At 38.3% G+C, this 19,949-nt stretch overlaps 1 protein-coding gene across 1 annotated transcript; it reads right to left on the reverse strand.

Moving 5' to 3' along the window:
- Positions 1-440: 440 nt before the first annotated feature.
- On the reverse strand, positions 441-19,298 carry keap1a (kelch-like ECH-associated protein 1a). The gene is made up of 11 exons (XM_038273581.1): positions 18,607-19,298; positions 16,288-16,487; positions 16,034-16,190; positions 12,768-12,860; positions 12,556-12,702; positions 12,361-12,467; positions 10,996-11,125; positions 10,679-10,875; positions 6,026-6,231; positions 5,625-5,801; positions 441-2,274 (listed from the first exon to the last, which is right to left on the reverse strand). Exons 1-11 carry the CDS (start codon positions 18,817-18,819, stop codon positions 2,099-2,101), a joined length of 1,803 nt encoding a protein of 600 aa, XP_038129509.1. The 5' UTR covers positions 18,820-19,298; the 3' UTR covers positions 441-2,098.
- Positions 19,299-19,949: the final 651 nt, after the last annotated feature.

Here is a 19,949-nt window from a genome sequence, read left to right on the forward strand (position 1 = left end):
TACAGCACAGGATCTTCTTTTTTTAAACTCCTGACGGAATAGTTGCAGGTGAGACATGGAGGAGATGGAGAGCAGCAGCGCAGAAAGGAGGACGTAAACACATAAATGACGTCTGTGATTGATGACTAACTCTGTTCACAGTCCAGTGGCTTTTGTCTTTGCTTCAGGACTGCTAGATTAAAAGCTTCTTGGAAGGTGTGAATAGCTGAAAGTATCATCAAAACATGAATAAACGCATTAAAGCATATTATGCACACATCAGAATGTTATATTTTTTGGTCTGCCATTGTTTGACAGGATAAAAACACAGTGAGAGCTCCTTGGTCAGGATTTTCAGTCGTATTCCACCATCTAGTGGCGACACAGAGGCTCCTCCATAATCTAATAAAGCTGCATCTTATGTTAAAGATAAACAAATACTGACAATAATAAGAATACAATTAACTTATAGAATTAGATTTATTGTCATGGACAAATATAAAAAAACATGATTGTACTGGAAAATAAACAAAAGACCTAGGGGCTTAAATTAACAGCAGGAAGTTTTAAAAAGTGCTTCTTCTGGATAAGAATCAGTGACGGAAATGAGACCATGATAAATCTTTTACGCTTATCTTGCACAATTTAACTGAAAAACAAAGAAGTAGAATCACTGGCAAAAGTGTCAGGAGCAGGGTACGCTGCCTTGGCAATAGACAAAGACAACTCGGACTGTTATATTAGCATGCAGTTATGTGGACTAATGTCTCGATGATAAAATGACAAATAAAAAAATTTATTAACAGTGTTTTTGCCTTTTTATTTATTACAGATATGAAAAAATAACTTAGCTCAGGGAAATTAGATTCTAAAACATTTGAAGCTGAATCTAGGATTATTAAATATTATAAGCATTGAGCATGCATGTTGTGATAAGGCTAAATTTACAACACATGCAGCAGCTCTTGAACACAGACACATAGAAAAAAATGGTTTCTGAGATCCCATTATTAACACTGATGGCGATTTCCAACAACCTCACGTAAAAAAATGTGCTGTAAAATTGGGGTTTGTTTCGATTTAGAAGTAGTTTCTTTCATCGACATCATGTGTTAGGCCAACTGTGCGACATGGTAGTGGCAGCATCATGCTATTAGACTACTTCTCTCCAAATGGAACTGGAGATCCTTTTTTTTTTTTTTTTTTTTTTTTTCACCAAAGATGAATAAAGTTATAAGCAATTCGAATTACTAGTAAGGTTTTACCCAAAGCCTTCAAGTTATCTGGCGGGAACCTGAAGATATTTCAGCATTATCAGTGAGACCAACATTATATCTGTATAAACTACAGTTTAGCAAGAAGAGAAGCAAACGCAAAAAAACCTGCCAGAAAGTTTGTGGGACCTTTGAATGAGGGACGTGAAAAAGAGAATCCCTTCACTTTCTTGGAGAACCTTTGTAAGGTAGATCATTCAAATACTCTCTGGTGGGTCATGATGTCTCCTACTAAGGCGGAATCAAAAGTTGCTTAATTAGGATTAGAAGAAAGGTGTGCACACCATTGCGACAAAATTTAAAATTTGCATCAAAGATAAAAAAATATATACGTTTATTTATCATGGTCTCATCTTTTTTAAGTCTAAAAACATGGATGTTTAACAAGACTTAACTTTTGAGCATCGTTGTGGGAAAAGAAGCATACAGTGCAGGTGGAAGAGATGAGAAATGGGAAGTAATAAAGCTATTTAAAATGGATGTGTATTATGCTTTGTGTGCACTTAATCACCTGAATGCTACAAAGAATGGAGGAATAAGTAGAGAGAGTTGTGCACCAAGGCTAAGGTCTTTTTCTGCTTTTTGTTTTTTTAAGAAAAAATGTTTGAAAAGTTTTTTTTCATTCATTCAAGTAGTTTGTTGTGCGTGATTGTGCTTGAAAAAAAAAATTACCCTTCATCCTGCATCCGGCAAGGAAATTAAACTGTGCTTTACTCTAAGGTGCAAGATTGGTGAAATCCATGTAGGAGGCGAGTTTTATTTGCTGATTTTGGAATGTCTTGGGTTTGAGGAACCTTCTTCACTTGGTTTCTGCTTTTTAACGCGGCATCTCTTGGTTCTTTGTCCTATAGGGCTTCGTCCTCACTCTCTTGTTCAGGCAGGGAGCCGGGACATGGCTCCATGGTGACCGTGATACCCATGCCGCTGAGACCGACGGGCATGTCGGCGATGTGCATCCACACGTTTTTGTCCGGATCGTAGCTCTCGATGCTGGACAGGAAGCCGTGTTGGTTAAACCCTCCTAAATGATGCACAGAAAAAAGGTTACAAAGCAGCTTCATAGTTGTACTGTTCTATTGTTAAATCTGATTATTCTCCCTTTAACTAATTAATCATCATAGTGCTGGATTGGCTAATATATTTTGTCATGTATGTTGCATTTACTATTACACAAACTTGTTTAACATAGGAGTGGTGGCCTGGTGGTTGCACTTGGAAACCAGAGGCTCTGAGTTCAAGCCCCAATCTCACAGACTGACGCTTAACCCCACACTGTTCCCTGGAAGCCGCACAATGGCAGCCCACTGCTCCCCAAGGGGATTGGTTAAATGCAGAGAGTTCATTTCGTTGCTCTGTACTTGTGACAGTGCAATGAAAATTTACAAAAAGCTCTTCAGGCACATTAGAGATGAAGCAGAAAACATCTCTCAGTAGAAAAACGAAGAATAGACTTCTTTAACAACTGTTTGCAAAATAATCAGGGTGTCCCTATAAGTTTATAACCAAATATTCTTCTTATTCTACAGCTTCAAATCATCCATAAACAGAGGGATATTTTATAAAAATATAGTCAGGAAAAATAAATAATTATCTCACGGTTCCTTTCAAAAGTGCCCGTTGTAATACAGTGGGGCAAAAAAGTATTTAGTCAGCTACCAATAGTGCAAGTTCTCCCACTTAAAAAGATGAGAGAGGCCAGTAATTTTCATCATAGCTATACCTCAACTATGAGAGACAAAATGAGAAAAAAAAAATCCAGAAAATCACATTGTCTGATTTTTAAAGAATTTATTTGCAAAATATGGTGGAAAATAAGTATTTGGTCAATAACAAAAGTTCATCTCAATACTTTGTTATATACCCTTTGTTGGCAATGACAGAGATCAAACGTTTTCTGTAAGTCTTCACAAGGTTTTCACACACTGTTGCTGGTATTTTGGCCCATTCCTCCATGCAGTTTCCTCTAGAGCAGTGATGTTCTGGGGCTGCCGCTGGGCAACACGGACTTTCAACTCCCTCCAAAGATTTTCTATGGGGTTGAGATCTGGAGACTGGCTAGGCCACTCCAGGACCTTGAAATGCTTCTTACGAAGCCACTCCTTCGTTACCCGGGCGGTTTGTTTGGGATCATTGTCATGCTGAAAGACCCAGCCACGTTTCATCTTCAATGCCCTTGCTGATGGCAGGAGGTTTTTACTCAAAATTTGACAATACATGGCCCCATTCATTCTATCCTTCACACGGATCAGTCGTCCTGGTCCCTTAGCAGAAAAACAGCCCCAAAGCATGATGTTTCCACCCCCATGCTTCACTGTAGGTATGGTGTTCTTTGGATGAAACTCAGCATTTGAGTCCCTGGCGGCGTAGTGTGTTACTGATGGTAGCCTTTGTTACTTTGGTCCCAGCTCTCTGCAGGTCATTCACTAGGTCCCCCCGTGTGGTTCTGGGATTTTTACTCACCGTTCTTGTGATCATTTTGACCCCACGGGGTGAGATCTTGCGTGGAGCCCCAGATCGAGGAAGATTATCAGTGGTCTTGTATGTTTTCCATTTTCTAATAATTGATCCCACAGTTGATTTCTTCACACCAAGCTGTTTACCTATTGCAGATTCAGACTTCCCAGCCTGGTGCAGGTCTATAATTTTGTTTCGGGTGTCCTTTGACAGCTCTCTAGTTTTGGCCATGGTGGAGTTTAGAGTGTGACTGTTTGAGGTTGTGGACAGGTGTCTTTTATACTGATAACGGGTTCAAACAGGTGCCATTAATGAAGGTAACGAGTGGAGGACAGAGGAGCCTCTTACAGAAGAAGTTACAGGTCTGTGAGAGCCAGAAATCTTGCTTGTTTGTAACTGACCAAATACTTATTTTTCACCATATTTTGCAAATAAATTCTTTAAAAATCAGACAATGTGATTTTCTGGATTTTTTTTTCTCATTTTGTCTCTCATAGTTGAGGTATATCTATGATGAAAATTACCGGCCTCTCTCATCTTTTTAAGTGGGAGAACTCGCACTATTGGTGGCTGACTAAATACTTTTTTGCCCCACTGTATTTGTATTGCTTCTTTTTTTATTTTGTCATATTAAAAATCACAAATCTTAAAGTTTGTTTTAATTGTAATTTTAGGTGAAAGAAGATCTCCCAATATTGGGCTCAATGATGAATTCCTACAAGAGATTCTTACTGGTCTGGACTTTGACTGGACCGTTCTTACACATGATTAAATATTTCACCACAATTTTTGCCTGTATGTTTAGGGTCCACCTGGGCACACAGCGTTTACAAGATAGCTGAGATAAAAGTGCATTTGCTTTCATATAATGTTATTTAAATAAATTATAAAAAAAATTATTTTAGGGCTAAAAAAATCCAAGACCTGGAAATTTCAGATGCATCCCGGCACACACAAATCAAACGACTGATTTTCCTCTTTGGGATATGTATAGAGGTTTTTAAGGGCTAAAGTCAGAAACTTCTGATTATTTTCCTTTGTCATCTAATTTTAATTTTCAGACTTGAAATTTTGCATTTATTGCAAGGTTAAAAAAAGGTAAAAAAAAAAAAAAAAAAACAACTTAAGATTTTCACCTTTTAAGAAGGCATACCACCTAAAGCAAATGAAGTTCTCACTCTTCGTTTTCATTTAGAAATATAAAAAAACTAAATATTCAGATTTGTTAAAATGGCAGATTAAGTAAAATCTAAAATAATGTTTCATTTAATCTTTTATTTAACATGTAAAATAGATTTTAGCTTAAAAAATACTTATCTTTATGCAATGCGTTATGTTTATGTGTTTGCATGCCTTTAATCAGCTTAATTGAGATGATATTTAGGCTACAAATAACAAGTGGAATAAAGTTGGATTATTTTAGTTGACCGTCCTACTCTTCATATTAATGCATAAATTGCAAACAATTAAACATTGTTATATACAATTATCGAGCAGGCAGAGAAGATATTTAACTTCAGGGGGCATTTAGAAACTCTTACAACCATTTTTTTATGCAGCTCATCAGCAGAATGTCATGTCTTCATCTGTCTTTTGGTGCTGATATTTACATTATTAAACCATCATTAAAAATAGGACTGTTTTGGTTGTGCGATATGATTTCTTTCATGCTTAATATCAGTTCTGCCGTTGAAAATGTCAAATGTTCATAAATAAGCTAATTTGACAGAGAGTCAGACAATTTATCCACCGTGTTTTTTTTTTAACTGACGAGCCGAACTCCTTGACTGGTACTGACCTGTTCACATATCAATCAAAATACACTGAGAAGCTTAAAGGGTGCATTTATTTGGCACCAAGGATTGTTCCTTTTCTTAAAACATCTGTCATGTGACCAACATCTGCGCCAAGACTGACCGAAGACGTAGATGCTCCCCTGGTGGACCGTGACTCCCAACGCGCTGCGGCACTGCTTCATGGAGGCCTTGGGCTCCCAGATGTTCCTGCTAATATTGTAACGTTCCACTGTGCACAGCTGGTTTTGTCCATCATAGCCTCCTATAGCATAAAGATGAGAGTTGATGCTCACCAATCCTGCAAAACACAAAACAGAAACAGCTAAATAAACCGAGGTTGAAAGAAAAGTCCTTATTTATTCAAACATAACATTTCTAAACTGTGTTAATGACATTTATTTGATTATTTTTGTCTGTGTAGATCATAAAAAAAAAAAACATTTTATGGGGACAAATATGTTGTGATGGCACAGATTAAAAACTCAACCCAACTTTTCAGAGAAATACAAATCTCCAACTCACCCAGTCCGCTGCGTATGGTGTTCATAGGAGCTAGAGGGTGCCAGGTGTTCGTGTCAGGCTGGTATCGCTCAGCCGTATTCCAGCGGTTCTGACCATCATACCCCCCAACCACATACAGAGCCCCACCACAAGCCGCCACGCCCGCTCCCAGGCGAGCCACAGACATCGGACAAACAAAAGACCAGCGATTAGATTCAGGATCCCACCTGTAGAAAAACAAACGGCAGTTACTCAGGCTGGTGATCATCTCTTATCTACTTTTAATGACTTTTCCAATAAATCTCTGCAGCAGTCCTGCACCTGATGCAGAGGGAGGTGCAGTGACCTCCATGTTCTGCCAGAGCCAGTCAACTTTGAGTGGATTAGGTTAAGCCAGCAACCGTGCTTGGCAAATATTAACAATCTTTATTTGAAGCTTGAAGATGTTGAAACAGCAGAAGAAGCAGCCTAGAGGCAGACACGTTGACCTGAAGACTTGTTTAAAAGTTACTCAGGATGCCTTTAAGATCTAGCATGAAAAATATGAATTTAAACTAGCATGATAAATGCCAAAACAGACATTCCCACGAACAATTTTCATTTTAAAAGGCAGAGAATGCAAGAGTGAGAAGAAAGGATTGAAGAGGAGGAAGACTGGATCAGGTGTATAATTTGAACTTTTCATGCTTTGTTGCTGGATTTGATTCAGTCCAGCTACTAGTATTATTACTATTCATATTAGATACTCATATTCATAATAATCATACTATTATATATTATATAGAATATTCATACTAGTAATATAGATACTATTAACTGTATTTTTCTTATCCCAGTTATTTTCATTACATGCACTGAGTTATGTCATTCTTTACCCCCTGGGAAATTCTTTAAAAAAAAAACCTCTTCTTGAATGAATTAAACATGATATCACCCATGCTGCTTATATGGCGATTGTACATGGTAAACAAATGTGCATCATGTAACAGTTAAAGTCAAAGAACTTGGGAAATACCAAGAAACATGCTACATATCTGAGCCATCTGTCAGCTACTATCTTTGTGATTAGGAAGAAAAGCTTGAAATGCCTCATGTTGACCCGCCTTTAGAGGCATTAGGTGTCATGTTTGTCTACAAGCTGTTTTGATCTGCAGCATATCTTTTAACAGGAGGACTTAAAACGGAGCAGAGTCAGGTCCTGGCTTTCCCTCATTCGCTCCCAGTGGATTTACGACTTCATTTTAAAATCTGTTCATTTCAAAGGTCTTAAACCACCTGAAGCCGCGATACTAGATAGAGCTTCTCCACCGCTACTCCCCCCAAGCAGTCACTCAGGTCTGCTGACCAGTTGCTTCCAGTTTAAAAGCAGAAGCTTAGAGAAGAGAGACCAAGTTATGAAATGTCCTATCTGCTAATTCGAAAGGCCCCTCCCCTCTCCACATTTAAAACTCATTTAGATACTTTTATTCTTGGGCCATCAACACCACTGAGACTGGATTTTATTTAATTTGTACTGGTGTTTCTAATCATTTTGTTTTTCATTATTTTGTTTTATGGCAAGTTTTTTTTTAAGCTTAATATTGTATGCCAAGTTTAACAATTTACCGCCTTATTACCTCACCTAAGGAGGTTAAGAGTGGATTTTGATTATATTTTTACCAGAGGTGTGCCTCATGCAAAGGAACAATCCATTTGGTGATGATCGGGATTATAATCTGGATTCAGGAGTTGTTTCGAGGATTCTTTTACAATGTGAGACCGGGATAACTAATTGAACAAGCCTATCCCCCTATACCAGAGGAAGGCAGTGACAATTGATAGTTTTAGCATCAGACAAAAAAAAAAAAAAGAAGTATTATACCAAACATAAAAACTAAAAAAACTCAAGTAAAGGAGGGTGAAGTCTCAGAGCGCAGAGATCATGAAGAAGGTGAGAGTAGAACAGACACCAGAGGCTGCAGACATGCTGTGCTTCACTTCGGAACGGTGTTTAAGGAAATATTTACCAGCAGTTCGCCCCATGCCAATGAACAATTCATTAAAATGTGGTAATGATCCAGATCCAGAGTTTTTACTGCTTCGTGGAATTCTGCTGTCTCTGAGTGCTCTGGTTGTTATTATTATTTTTCTTATGTTCAGCACTTTATTTATGAAGCCCTTTAATACGAGCCACAGCTAAAAAAAAGTTTATGATGATGATGATGTCTCCAAAATGATGTAAAAGCGGCCGTTAAACGTCATACAAGCCGTTTTAAGAGGCATTTGAAACAGTGTGGGCTGATTTATTTATTTTAGTACAGTCTTTCTAAAACTTTTTTTTTTATGTTTTCTTAGACATGTTCAATTGGTTTGTGTCTTTTTCTAAGCTGTCATGTGAACAAATTGTTATTTCTATGCATTTTATAAATTAAATGGATTCAATTTATAAAGTAGTAGAAGAACAATAACTGCTGACCAGGTATTTAAGAAAGAGAAATTCATAATAATTTGATTCATTACACAGTTTTTTTATGGCTATGGCTTGGAGACAGTGGTAACACAAATGTCAGTATTTTATAAAGAATATTAAATAAGATCAGTAAAACAGATTTTAAACAAAGATTTTAGGCTTCTGAAAATTATGTTAACTTCCATGCATTTAGTAAGTGCTGAGGCATCATTTGGACGGGTTACTGAAGTAATGGCTTGGAGGCTGTGCGACTGCTGTTCTTCTGAGTTGTTAATTGAGATTGTGCTGCTTTAAAAGGGGCCTTCAGGTTTTACTGTGTGGTTCAGGTCCAGTCGGTTTGCTAGTTAATCAAGAACGATAACACAACAATCATAAAACCAGTTTTGGTACCTTTAGCCGCAACTGCTGACTTATTTTTCTTCCTCTAAAGGGGGATGCTTTGTTTCTTTATACAGAAGGAAGCTTGAAAGGTTCTGAAATTTCCACATAGTTTGCTACTAAACACACTGACAGATGCCAGCAGATGAACTCATATCACTGACAGGAAACCTTGCATTGATCTTCAGGTAATGTGAACTTACTGTAATGCCGCTCTTCTCTTTTTATTTTCAAATTAAATCCAAACGTAATTTTTGCCGAGCCAACTAGGTAGAATTAACCTGAGGATAGTGACTCATGATGCCGACTCCAGCCTCAGGCCACTCTTTATCAAACTCCCTGTAAATTCTTAAATAATTTTGCTCAAAAAAGCAATTATTTTACAAATATTTCTACCAAAAAAACACGTTCAACACTCAGCTTTTTTAGCAATGATCTTAAGATCTTTACCTCCTTGTAAAGGTGAGCCATTACATCTGCAAAGTCTATGTCTAAAATGTGGACTAGATTCTTCTTATATAACTTCCTCACTTATATACCTTTATAGAAGTAGTGTGTTGAATTACACAGATATGAATGTGCTCAGATGGATGTGTTGTGTACAGAAATGAAAGGATATTGAGAACCATATGAGAAAGGAGGGTGGGGGGTGGGAGGGGACAAGTTTGTTATATTTTGCTTCATTGTTTGATTTAGGTGTTAAAAATCAAAATCTTCCTGTAAGACTATATATCCATAAGTTTGTTTTATGAAATACAATTTCAGTATAATGAACATGCTTGCTATGCACCATAAATATCTTGTAAAAGCTTACGCTAATAAAGCAATTCTAAAAAAAAAAAAAAGGTGGACAAGCTGCAGGAAAAAGGGGTTATGACACAAAATCTACATAAGCTACACCTTCTGAATTGAATCTTTCAATTTATATGTTTTTTGTTTTAAGATGCTTTTTCACATCATAATTGATGTGCTACATTAAATAATTTAAAATGTTTTTTCAAAAGTCACGTGTCACATGATTATCTTCAGATGCAGGCATGATTTTGATGTGGAAAATTATACCAGCTTAGGATGAAGGGAATAATAAAGGTTCTGTTGAGTGAGATAAATGTAGAGGTAAATACTGATGCTTAATGCAACACATCAAATCATATTCCAGATTTAAAACTTTGTTTTTACTGTGAATTTTTTCAGACTTAACCATAAAATTATGTGTTACTATCCTAGATTGAATGAAGACAAAAAAGGGGAATATCTGCTTTAAAGAAACTTTACTTTTCCTTTGTGTTTTAAATTTTGCCCCTTTATCCGAAGTTATATATCTGAATTACACTCATCTTGAGAAGGTGTCCTTGAGATGGGAATTACATTTAAAGCTTATCTCATCATCTGACTTTAACACACAAACAGAAGTTTGTTATATTTCTTGGCCTGTATATTTCCAAATATCGTTATTAAAATGTTTCACATTTAATTCCTACAGCACATTTTGTTAGAATTGCTTAAACCAATCATTGTACTAATGGTACAGGTAATGACTGCACACCTTTGAGATTCATTTCAATCTTTAAAAGCATATAAAGAGAAAGACGGTCATGCTGTCTGCATCGATGGAGCTACTTCTGGCAGCACCAGGACGTTGAGCATTCCCATCAAGAATGACATTCCACAGAGGTTTGTCCCAACATGTTTGCTCTCATTTGACAACCGGCAGCAAAAATATTAACAGCTCTACAGAATTCACTAAGAAATGTCCAAATGCCTCTTATCAAATCCATCACAGAGAATGATGCCTCTATGGACTTATTTTTGGAGGAGCTGATTAGATGAATGCATGAATGTCTCACCTCTCCACCGTGTTGTGATGCACCGAGCCCTGCGAACCCCCCACTGCGTAGATGCAGTCATCCACCACGGCCACTCCGACCCGGTTCCTTGGGATGTTGAGGGGAGCTCGGGGGCTCCACTGGTTGGTCATCGGGTTATAGCAGCACAGAGAGCTGGAATCTAAGTTAGTCTGAAGAGACAGGTTCCTGCCTCCTACCTGCATATAAAAAACAAAAAAAACATCCTATCAAGTTCAGCTCATTACAAATAGTCTCCCAAACCTAAAGGTTGCATCTATAGATGTTTACAGATAATATTAAAAAAAGATGTGACCTACAGTGTAGATGAGTCCAAACAGCGTACAGGCTCCCAGTCCGCTGCATGGAGTCCCCATGTCAGCCAGTTTCATCCAAACATTCCTTCGGGGATCATAAGCCTGCATGGTGGTCAGGGAATGCTGCCGGTAGCTGAACAGGGAAAAGTCAGAAAGAGCAGGTAAGTTATTAGGAAAATGTCTAAAGAGGACCAAATTCTGTTAAACTGGGAGAATTTTTAGTGTGGGTGAGTAAATATGACCTAAAAAGGAGCACATTTTAGGGGTGATCGATATGGACTTAAAATCTTAGGATATTTGTGGTACTATTGTGATAATAAAAGTGAGGATTAAAACAAAAAGCTTAAAGTTTTTCTGAGGCAACTGTACAGTTATGACTGCATGCAAAAGCAATCCTAACCCCACAATCACAAATAGTGCTTTAAAAAGTATGATTTTCATCTCTAAATTGCACACAGTAAAATTAACAATATATAACATGCATTTGATCACACTCTTTGAATTTTTCAATGCTCTATTAGAAAAAAAACTAAAAAAAGGAAAACTAACTTTTATTTTTTTTAGTTTGGAGTTTAAAAAAATGATTAATCATTGATCATCCTTTAGGAGCATGAATCAAAATTCTTTTCAAGACAAGAAAACACCCCGCGGCACATTTTATTCCAATGCACATGACTTGGCCAGCGGAGTCCTGGCATCTGACTTCATTTTTAGAATTTATAATTATACGGCAAGATGAAAAATTGACCACATAAAATTTTCTACAACATTAAGGCATAAAAGGTGGATACAGTCTTTTTACCCAAAAACAGAGTTCTAAGAGAACAGAACCCTTTTACAGCGGACTGGTCTCCATCTGTTCACTGCTAAAATCATCTGTTCATGAAGTAAAGCTATTCTGCTACAATCCATTTTAACGTTACTTTAGAGAAATCGGTTATTTGCTCCACGCTTGATGTATTTCAATCCTATCTGAATACTTCTTTCTCCAATATTTAGGAGCCTTCTCATTTGCTTTCCCTCTTGAGCTTATATTGTGTCTGATGCCGTACTGCAGACAATGACAAAACAACCAATTCAGATAAATGAATTAGTTATTATACAGGGAATGAGTATGTAGAGTCAAAGGAAGAAAATGTACCAGTTGATAGCAGATAATTAATTGAATTTAAAAACGTTTCAGCAAAAACTAAAGCTCTGGGGAAAAATTTAAATCCTATAACTAAAAAGGAAGAAGTGAGATTGTGCTTCCTAAAACAAACCACTAGGTGGCAGAATCTTACTAATGGGATCTTTCAAGGTAAACCAAAACTGATTAGGGGTCTGCAGGAGGAACAGGGAACAGATGAGGATATGTAAAGTAAGCACCCTCCAGCCACATAGATGAGCTGGGTTCCACGGTTCGGGGCGGGGGGAACCTTCATCAGCGTCATTTCCTGGAAGATTTTAGACAGGAAGTCCTTGCAGGAATTGGCCTGGAGTTAAAGAAAAGAACAACGGTTTGTTTGAAAGTGAAAGAGAAAAAAAAAAAAACATGTTAGATTTTCAAAGCAGGGTGTTTACTTTGCTGAGGATAGGGCAAGATTGCAGCTGATTCTTTAGAAACTTGGGAGGCAGTGCGTAAATATGAACAGCATTGAGCAGAGCATGAAGGTAGTGGGCTCTGCCCTCCGTGTCCCAGCTCACCCAGTCTGTGCAGGCTTTATACACCTGTTGAGGACATTTTTTTGAATGCTAATTTATTTAATTTATTCATTTCTAATTACTATACATACCTCAGACTCACAGAGCACCTTGAGGCTGTCCTGACTGATGAGCTCCAGCAGCTGGCAGTGAGACAAACTAAAGAACTCGTCCACTTTGGTGACCTAGATTTAGAAACACAGATCTTTTAGAACAACATCACCAGAGTGTGCTTCAGCTTCATGTTTTTAGTAGGATCTGATGCTGCTTCTGCAAATATAAAAACTTCATTTTCACTTAGATAAAAGGAAAAAATCTTGATGGTTTGCCCTTGATACAAATCAGTTGGGGTTTCTGCAGCTGCGCTTTTTTCCCTCTAAGTAATCAGATTGTGCAAGGACAGCGTGCTGATCGACACGCTCAGGATTGCACATTTAAAAAAAGAGAGCATGTTTACCAGCTAATCAGTAAACAAATAAATTAGCTGATAAATTAGCTTATTTGACAACCAACCTTTTGCTTGCACTGGTTTGTGCAGAGCTGTCCACACAGCTGGACTTTAAGATTCAGTAACAAACATTTAGAAACAGGGCGAAGGACCTGAGGTGAATGAAGAGCAGGCTGCTAGCAAGAGAAGAGAAAGAAAAAACATCTAGGAAATTGGTGAAGGATCTGAAAGTTACTTCAGCCGAACGACCAGTAAGTTAGCTTCCAATGACCTTATAAAACGCTAGCTTTTTTAATTTATAACTAAGACTCTAAGAGCCCCGGTACTTATTACTGATGCACTGCCAGATTTTCTTCACCACAGTTCAGTCTTATTTTTGAGACTAAAGTTCAAAATCCTTCATCTACCATTTTGGTTATTTATACATCTTTGTTTTCACGACAAAATATGAGAACTTTTATTAGGATGTCAACAGTAAAAGAAGAGCTTTCTAGTCTCTCTGGGTAATGTGACTGCTTTTGTACTTAGCGTCGAAATCAATAGGCAGATTTTTACAAAAGAGAGCAGCTGAAAATAAGTTATTACAATTAAGACAAACAAACACACATAAAGTACAGAACAAAAGTTAGGACACACCATCTCATTCAAAGAGATTATTTTATTTTCATGACTATGACAATTGTAGACTCACACTGAAGGCATCCAAACTATGAATTAACACATGTGGAATTATATACTTAACAAAAAGTGCGAAACAACTAAAAATATGTCTTATATTTTAGGTTCTTCAAAGTAGCCACCTTTTGTTTTTACTTTGAAATGGTCTACCAACAGTTTTGAAGGAGTTCCACGAGATGCTTAGCATTTGTTGGCCCTTTTTCCTTCACTCTGCAGTACAGCTCACCCAAACCATCTCGATTGGGTTCAGGTCCGGTGATTGTGTAGGCCAGGTCACCTGGTGCAGCACCCTATGACTCTCCTTTTTGGTCAAATAGCCCTTACACAGCCTGGAGGTGTGTTTGGGGTCATTGTTCTGTTGAAAAATAAATGATGGTCCAACTAAACGCAAACCGGATGGAACAGCATGCCGCTGCAAGATGCTGTGGTAGCCATGCCTGTTCACTATGACTTCTATTTTGAATAAATCCCCAACAGTGTCACCAGCAAAGCACCCCCACACCATCACACCTCCTCCTCCATGCTTCACCGTGGGAACCAGGCATATAGAGTCAATCCGTTCACCTTTTCTGTGTCACACAAAGACACGATGGTTGGAACCAAAGATCTCAAATTTGGACTCAACAGACCAAGACAGAGTTTTACACTGGTCTAATGTTCATTGCTTGTGTTCTTTAGCCCAAGCAAGTCTCTTCTGCTTGTTGCCTGTTATTAGCAGTGGTTTCCTAGCAGCTATTCTACCATAAAGGCCTCATTCACATAATCTAATCTTAACAGTTGTTCTAGAGATGTGTCTGCTGCTAGAACTCTGTGTGGCATTGACCTGGTCTCTAATCTGAGCTGCTGTTAACCTGTGATTTCTGGTGACTCACATGAACTTATCCTCTGCAGCACAGGTGACTCTTGGTCTTCCTTTCCTGGGGGCGGTCCTCATGTGAGCCAGTTTCTTTGTAGAACTTGATGGTTTTTGCGACTGCACTTGGGGACACGTTGAAAGCGTTACCATTTTTTCGGACTGACTGTTCTTCATTTCTTAAAGTAATGATGGCCACTCGTTTTTCTTCACTTAGAGCTTTTTTCTTGCCATAATACAAATTCTAACAGTCTATTCTGTAGGACTGTTAGCTGTATATCCACCTGACTTCTGCACAACACAACTGATGGTCCCAAACCCAATTTATAAGGCAAGAAATCCCACCTATTAAACCTGGCAGGGGACACCTGTGAACTGAAAACCATTTCAGGTGACTGCCTCTTGAAGCTCATCAAGAGAATGCCAAAAGTGTGCAAAGAAGTAATCAAAGAAAAAGGTGGCTACTTTGAAGGACCTAGAATAAAAAAGATATTTTCAGTTGTGTAACACTTTTTTGTTAAGTATATAATTCCACATGTGTTAATTCATAGTTTTGATGCCTTCAGTGTGAATTTACAAAATTCACAGTCATGATAATAGAGAAAACTCTTTGAATGAGAATTTGGTCTGTACTGTGGTAGAAGTTCCGCCATGGGAGGACAAGCCCCCATACAAGTGGCGCGTATCAGGGACTGAAGCTGGGCTTGATTGAAGGACACCATCATAACCAAGTAGCTGGAATACTGTACAGGAACAGTGCAGAGTATGGGCTGGAAATCCCAAGGTCAAAATGGGAAACACCCCGAATGACCGAGCCAAGATCCTGTGGGACTTCCAGATACAGATGAACAGAAAAGTGATGGCAAACCAACTGGACATTGTGGTGGTGGCCAAAGAGCAAAGAAAAGCCATTGTGGTTGACATAGCAATACCAAGTGACTGCAACATCAGAAAAAAGGAACATGAGAAACCAGAGAAAACCTGGAATGTCAAGGCATCAGTGGTACTAGTGGTCATTGGGGCACTTGCAGCAGTGACCCCCAAACTAAAGAAGTGGCTACAGCAGATCCCTGGAAATACATCAGACATCATAGTCCAGAAAAGACCAGTTCTAGGAACAGCAAAGATACTGTGCAGAACTCTCAAGCTCCCAGGCCTCTGGTAGAGGACCTGAGCTTGGAGGGAAAAAGGGGGAGACCGCCCACAGTGGGTGAGGAAGGAGTTTTATTATTTATGTGATTCCAGTCAGAATTACCTTTAGAATCACAATAGCCCTTTGTTTCTCCTTATTGTTACAATGTTAAAAAAGGTATATGTTTTATCTGACTTATGCTTTAATAAAAACCAAGCTCAAGGACTTAAGGACATGGACAGCTCACCTCACTGAAGTGCGAGTTGATGTACTTTCGGCACGTCTTGTGCAGCTCGGTGCAGCCGATCTCCTCTGCAAAGCGAGAGATGCCGATGACGTTGGCCGGCTCCAGGTGTTTGGTAAGAAAATCACAACATGCCTTGGCCACATCCTCCATCTGATACCTTCAACAGGAGAAGGGAGGGAGATACAACTTCAGGAGAGATTGGGTCTCCAAATGAAAGCTTTCACCCGTTTGCACTACCATTTGGGAGCGTTTACCTTATTGCGGCTAGAAGCAGATGCAGCACACATTTTTCTCCCACAGTGATGCGGGACGTGTAGGCAAAGTCGATGAGTCGCCCCACCACCTCTGGACACACGTCGCGCAGAGTGACCTCCGAGGCGCTGCACTCCTTAAAGCCTCTGGTAAACATGGCTCTGAAGAAGCCGCTGCAGGAGGCCAGCACCACTTTGTGAACCTGAAAAAAACACATCTATCTGTCAATCACACATTAACAGAAACTTGTAGCATAGATTATCTTAAAAAAAGTGAACATTGATTACTTTTAATTATGTAATAAATCTACATAAACCACAATCCCAATAAAAAATATATATATAAATATATACGCTTAAACAATATCCCCTTGAAACTAGTTTTAGCTCATGCAGCATTTCTTATTGGAAACTACGACGGAGTATTAGGGCCATACATGAAGAGAAAAAATATTTTTGCCATGACGAGATTAAACTCGACATGTCGACTTTAAAGTCGACATGTCGACATTAAACTCAACATTTTGAGAATAAAGTTAAAATGTCATGTTGAGTTTAATCTCGCCCTGTCGACTTTAAACTCGCCATTTCGAGAATAAAGTTGAAATGTCATGTTCAGTTTAATCTCGACGTGTCGACAATAAAGTTTAAATTAGTTCAAGAGAGCCAACCGCTGCACAGGATACATGCACAGAATCCTATACAGTTGCAGCACGTCAAAGACTACCTTCACTCTTAAAACGCAGACTGCAGCTGTGGAGCGCGGTTGCTCTTTTCTCCAAACTTTGGAATGTCGAGATTAAAGTCGCCACGATATATCAACTTTATTCTCGAAATGGCGAGTTTAAAGTCGACACGTCAAGATTAAACTCAACATGACATTTCAACTTTATTCTCAAAATGTTGAGTTTAATGTCGACATGTCGACTTTAAAGTCGACATGTCGAGTTTAATCTCGTCATGGCAAAAATATTTTTTCTCTTCATGTGTGGCCCTAATACTCCGTCGTAGGAAACACACCTGCACAGCATTTCATGTGAAAATATATGAATTTAGCTAAGTTACTCAATTTCAGCACTCAAATTAGTCTTGGTGGACAATCAGCTTGAAAAAAGTGAATAAGAAATCTTTTTCTAGGCATATAATGTAAAACAAAACAAACTGTCTTAAGGGATGATTTTCATTAAGCTATGATGAGCAGGAAATGTTTGAAAGGCGATCAGAGCCTGGAGGATGAAACAGATCATCTAGGCCAGTCTGGAATAATGTGAGCTGGACTCTGCTAATAAATGTATGCTAAATATATTTTAAACTTACTTTTAATAAGTAATAATTAGAGCTGACCCACATAAATACATTATATGAAGTAAAATTTCAAAAAGGCTATTGAATTAATTCATAGTCTTACAAGTGTTAATTGATTTTCTTAAAATATTTTGTTAGAATAGTCACAAATGTTTTTGTACAGTATTTTACATACATTTAATGTGATAGACTAAAAATAAAAACAAGGTATAATAGTAAAATGGAAGAAAATGGGTTCAAACACTTAGTTTTTCAAAATAAAAGCTGAAGTCTCAAACACATTCGTACTCACACCCTTTTTTCCCCAGATAGTACTGAACAACGGCTAGTTCAACTGACCATCTTTATGATTTCCCTAAGTCCAGCTGTTCTGTAAATGAAACAGAAAACTCTGAGATTTAACGTCTGAAAAGAGCTCTGTTGAAGAAGTAACCTGAACTGTCAAGGAAAGCATCAATCAGGGAAGCAGCCAAGTGATCCTTGGTGACTCTGGAGGAGCTGCACATATTCTCAGCACAAAATGGAGAACCTGTCTACATTGTGACTTCAATTTATGCAGTATCTGGCTTCAGGGTGACAAAAGCCACCATTAAGTTATAAAAAAAAGTCTAGTTTTCAGCAATGCGTCATCCTGAGAACAATGCATGCATGCTGAAGGTCCTATGGTCAGGTAGGACTAAATTACACTTCTGCCCTTAATGCAAAAAGCCAAATGAGGCAGAAAATAAATACTAAACATCCCCTTGAACACACCGCTGCCCTGGTTGAATATGGTGGTGGCAGCATCATGCTGTGATGCTATTCTTTTTAGTTTCCAAATATGCTAACCCGATAGAGACATACACCAACACAGAAGTGACTAATGAGCACCGAATAAAACACAGCAAAAAATATTAAAAGTTTTAATTAGTAAACCACAACCTCTTTTTTTAAGCCTATCATATAAACCCCAATAGAACCTGCTGTGAAAAAAATGTGAAAAGGTTCAAAGCTCTGTGCGACTGGCATTCCCATTACCTTAAAGTCCATAGTCCTGTCCTTATACGTGACATGCAGCAGCAGGTCACACAGCATCTCTTGTTGTCTAAACTCATCGATGACCAAAAACGACCTAGAAGGGTGGTTCTCGACAGTGTAGTCAAGGTAGCCGGACCCGTGCATGGAGGGAACAACGATGGCGGAGAAATCGGAGTCACGTTTGGGACGTTTCTTCCTGATAGAGCAATGCATGCTGGAGAAGGTGAAGAAAGTTCTCCAGATTATGTTTCAGTGATGTCTGCCGAGGGTAGAGTCATATAGTCGTTATCAGTTCAAGTACTTTCAGTCTTTCTTCTTATATCACTGAGGCCAGATGTGCAACATTAGCACGGCTCCTTATGCGCTCCATTTTGGAAAGGAAAAATATAAAAAAATCTATTCAGTCAGTTTGCATTTCCTGAGAAGTAAAGGATGTAAACAGACTGACGGTCCTTCCTGTCAGCAGTCGAAGGCATAACCAAAAACAGTCCGAGGGTCTCAGAGGAAACTGGAGCTCATGTGTTCAGGCAAACCATGTAGAACCCCACAATGTGTCCTTATCCACACCTTTCCTCTCCGTCATGACTGACACCATGTGTGTCACAGTTCAGGCAGATGAATGAGTCAAACTATTTTTATCCAATTCTTCTCGGTCAAGACTTTACAGGTTTCAGGGAAACATCAGGATTAGGAAGAGCTTTGAAGACCGCAATCAGAAGAGGCTTGGCAGAGAGTCCTTTAAACTGCTCTGTTATAATGTTCAGTCTGTAAAAAGAAGAGAAATAAGAACAGTCAATGAAACTGAAATACTAGTATGAGTAGATAGCTAGAAAATTTTAATCTCTTGCAGAGGTCCTTTTTGTATGGTTAAGTCTTCAAGTTTCACTTCCTTTCAGTTAAAAATGCTGCTGTGTGCTCTGGCCTTTGCCCCATAAAAAGGTCCTTACGTCTTCAATTTCTGCACTTTTAGGGAACACGTTTCTGTCCTATAGATAATTTACAGTAAAACTGACCGTATCTATTTTTAAAACATTGACTCTGCTTGAACTTAATTAGCTTTTATAGTAACTCAAATATTACCTTAAAACATGACATTAGAATTTCATAAATAAAGTAAAGACATTTTCATAAAAAATCTGCTTCATATGCAATAAAAAATATTTTCTGTTTCGACCAAAACCATGATCTAAAATGACCTACTGTATGACGCTAAAATCTCCCTTTTACTTTCCACTTTGGTTCATAGGTTTAGACCAAACCTGGAGCATGTTTTTGCTGCTCTATTTAGCAAGAGGTAACACTTTTTATTTATTTTTTTTGTGCTTATTATTAGGCTTACAGAG

This window comes from Cyprinodon tularosa, unplaced genomic scaffold (assembly GCF_016077235.1).
Source record: "Cyprinodon tularosa strain WSP-4 unplaced genomic scaffold, ASM1607723v1 ctg120, whole genome shotgun sequence".
Classification (NCBI taxonomy): domain Eukaryota; kingdom Metazoa; phylum Chordata; class Actinopteri; order Cyprinodontiformes; family Cyprinodontidae; genus Cyprinodon; species Cyprinodon tularosa.

Excerpts from the sequence above, each read along its gene's own strand:
- keap1a (XM_038273581.1), bottom strand. The coding sequence starts at position 18,819 with ATGCATTGCTCTATCAGGAAGAAACGTCCCAAACGTGACTCCGATTTC. Across the intron at positions 10,876-10,995 it reads TGTTTGGACTCATCTACACT|GTAGGAGGCAGGAACCTGTC; the intron begins GTAGGTCACATC and ends TTTTATATGCAG. Across the intron at positions 5,802-6,025 it reads CACCATACGCAGCGGACTGG|GATTGGTGAGCATCAACTCT; the intron begins GTGAGTTGGAGA and ends TGTGTTTTGCAG.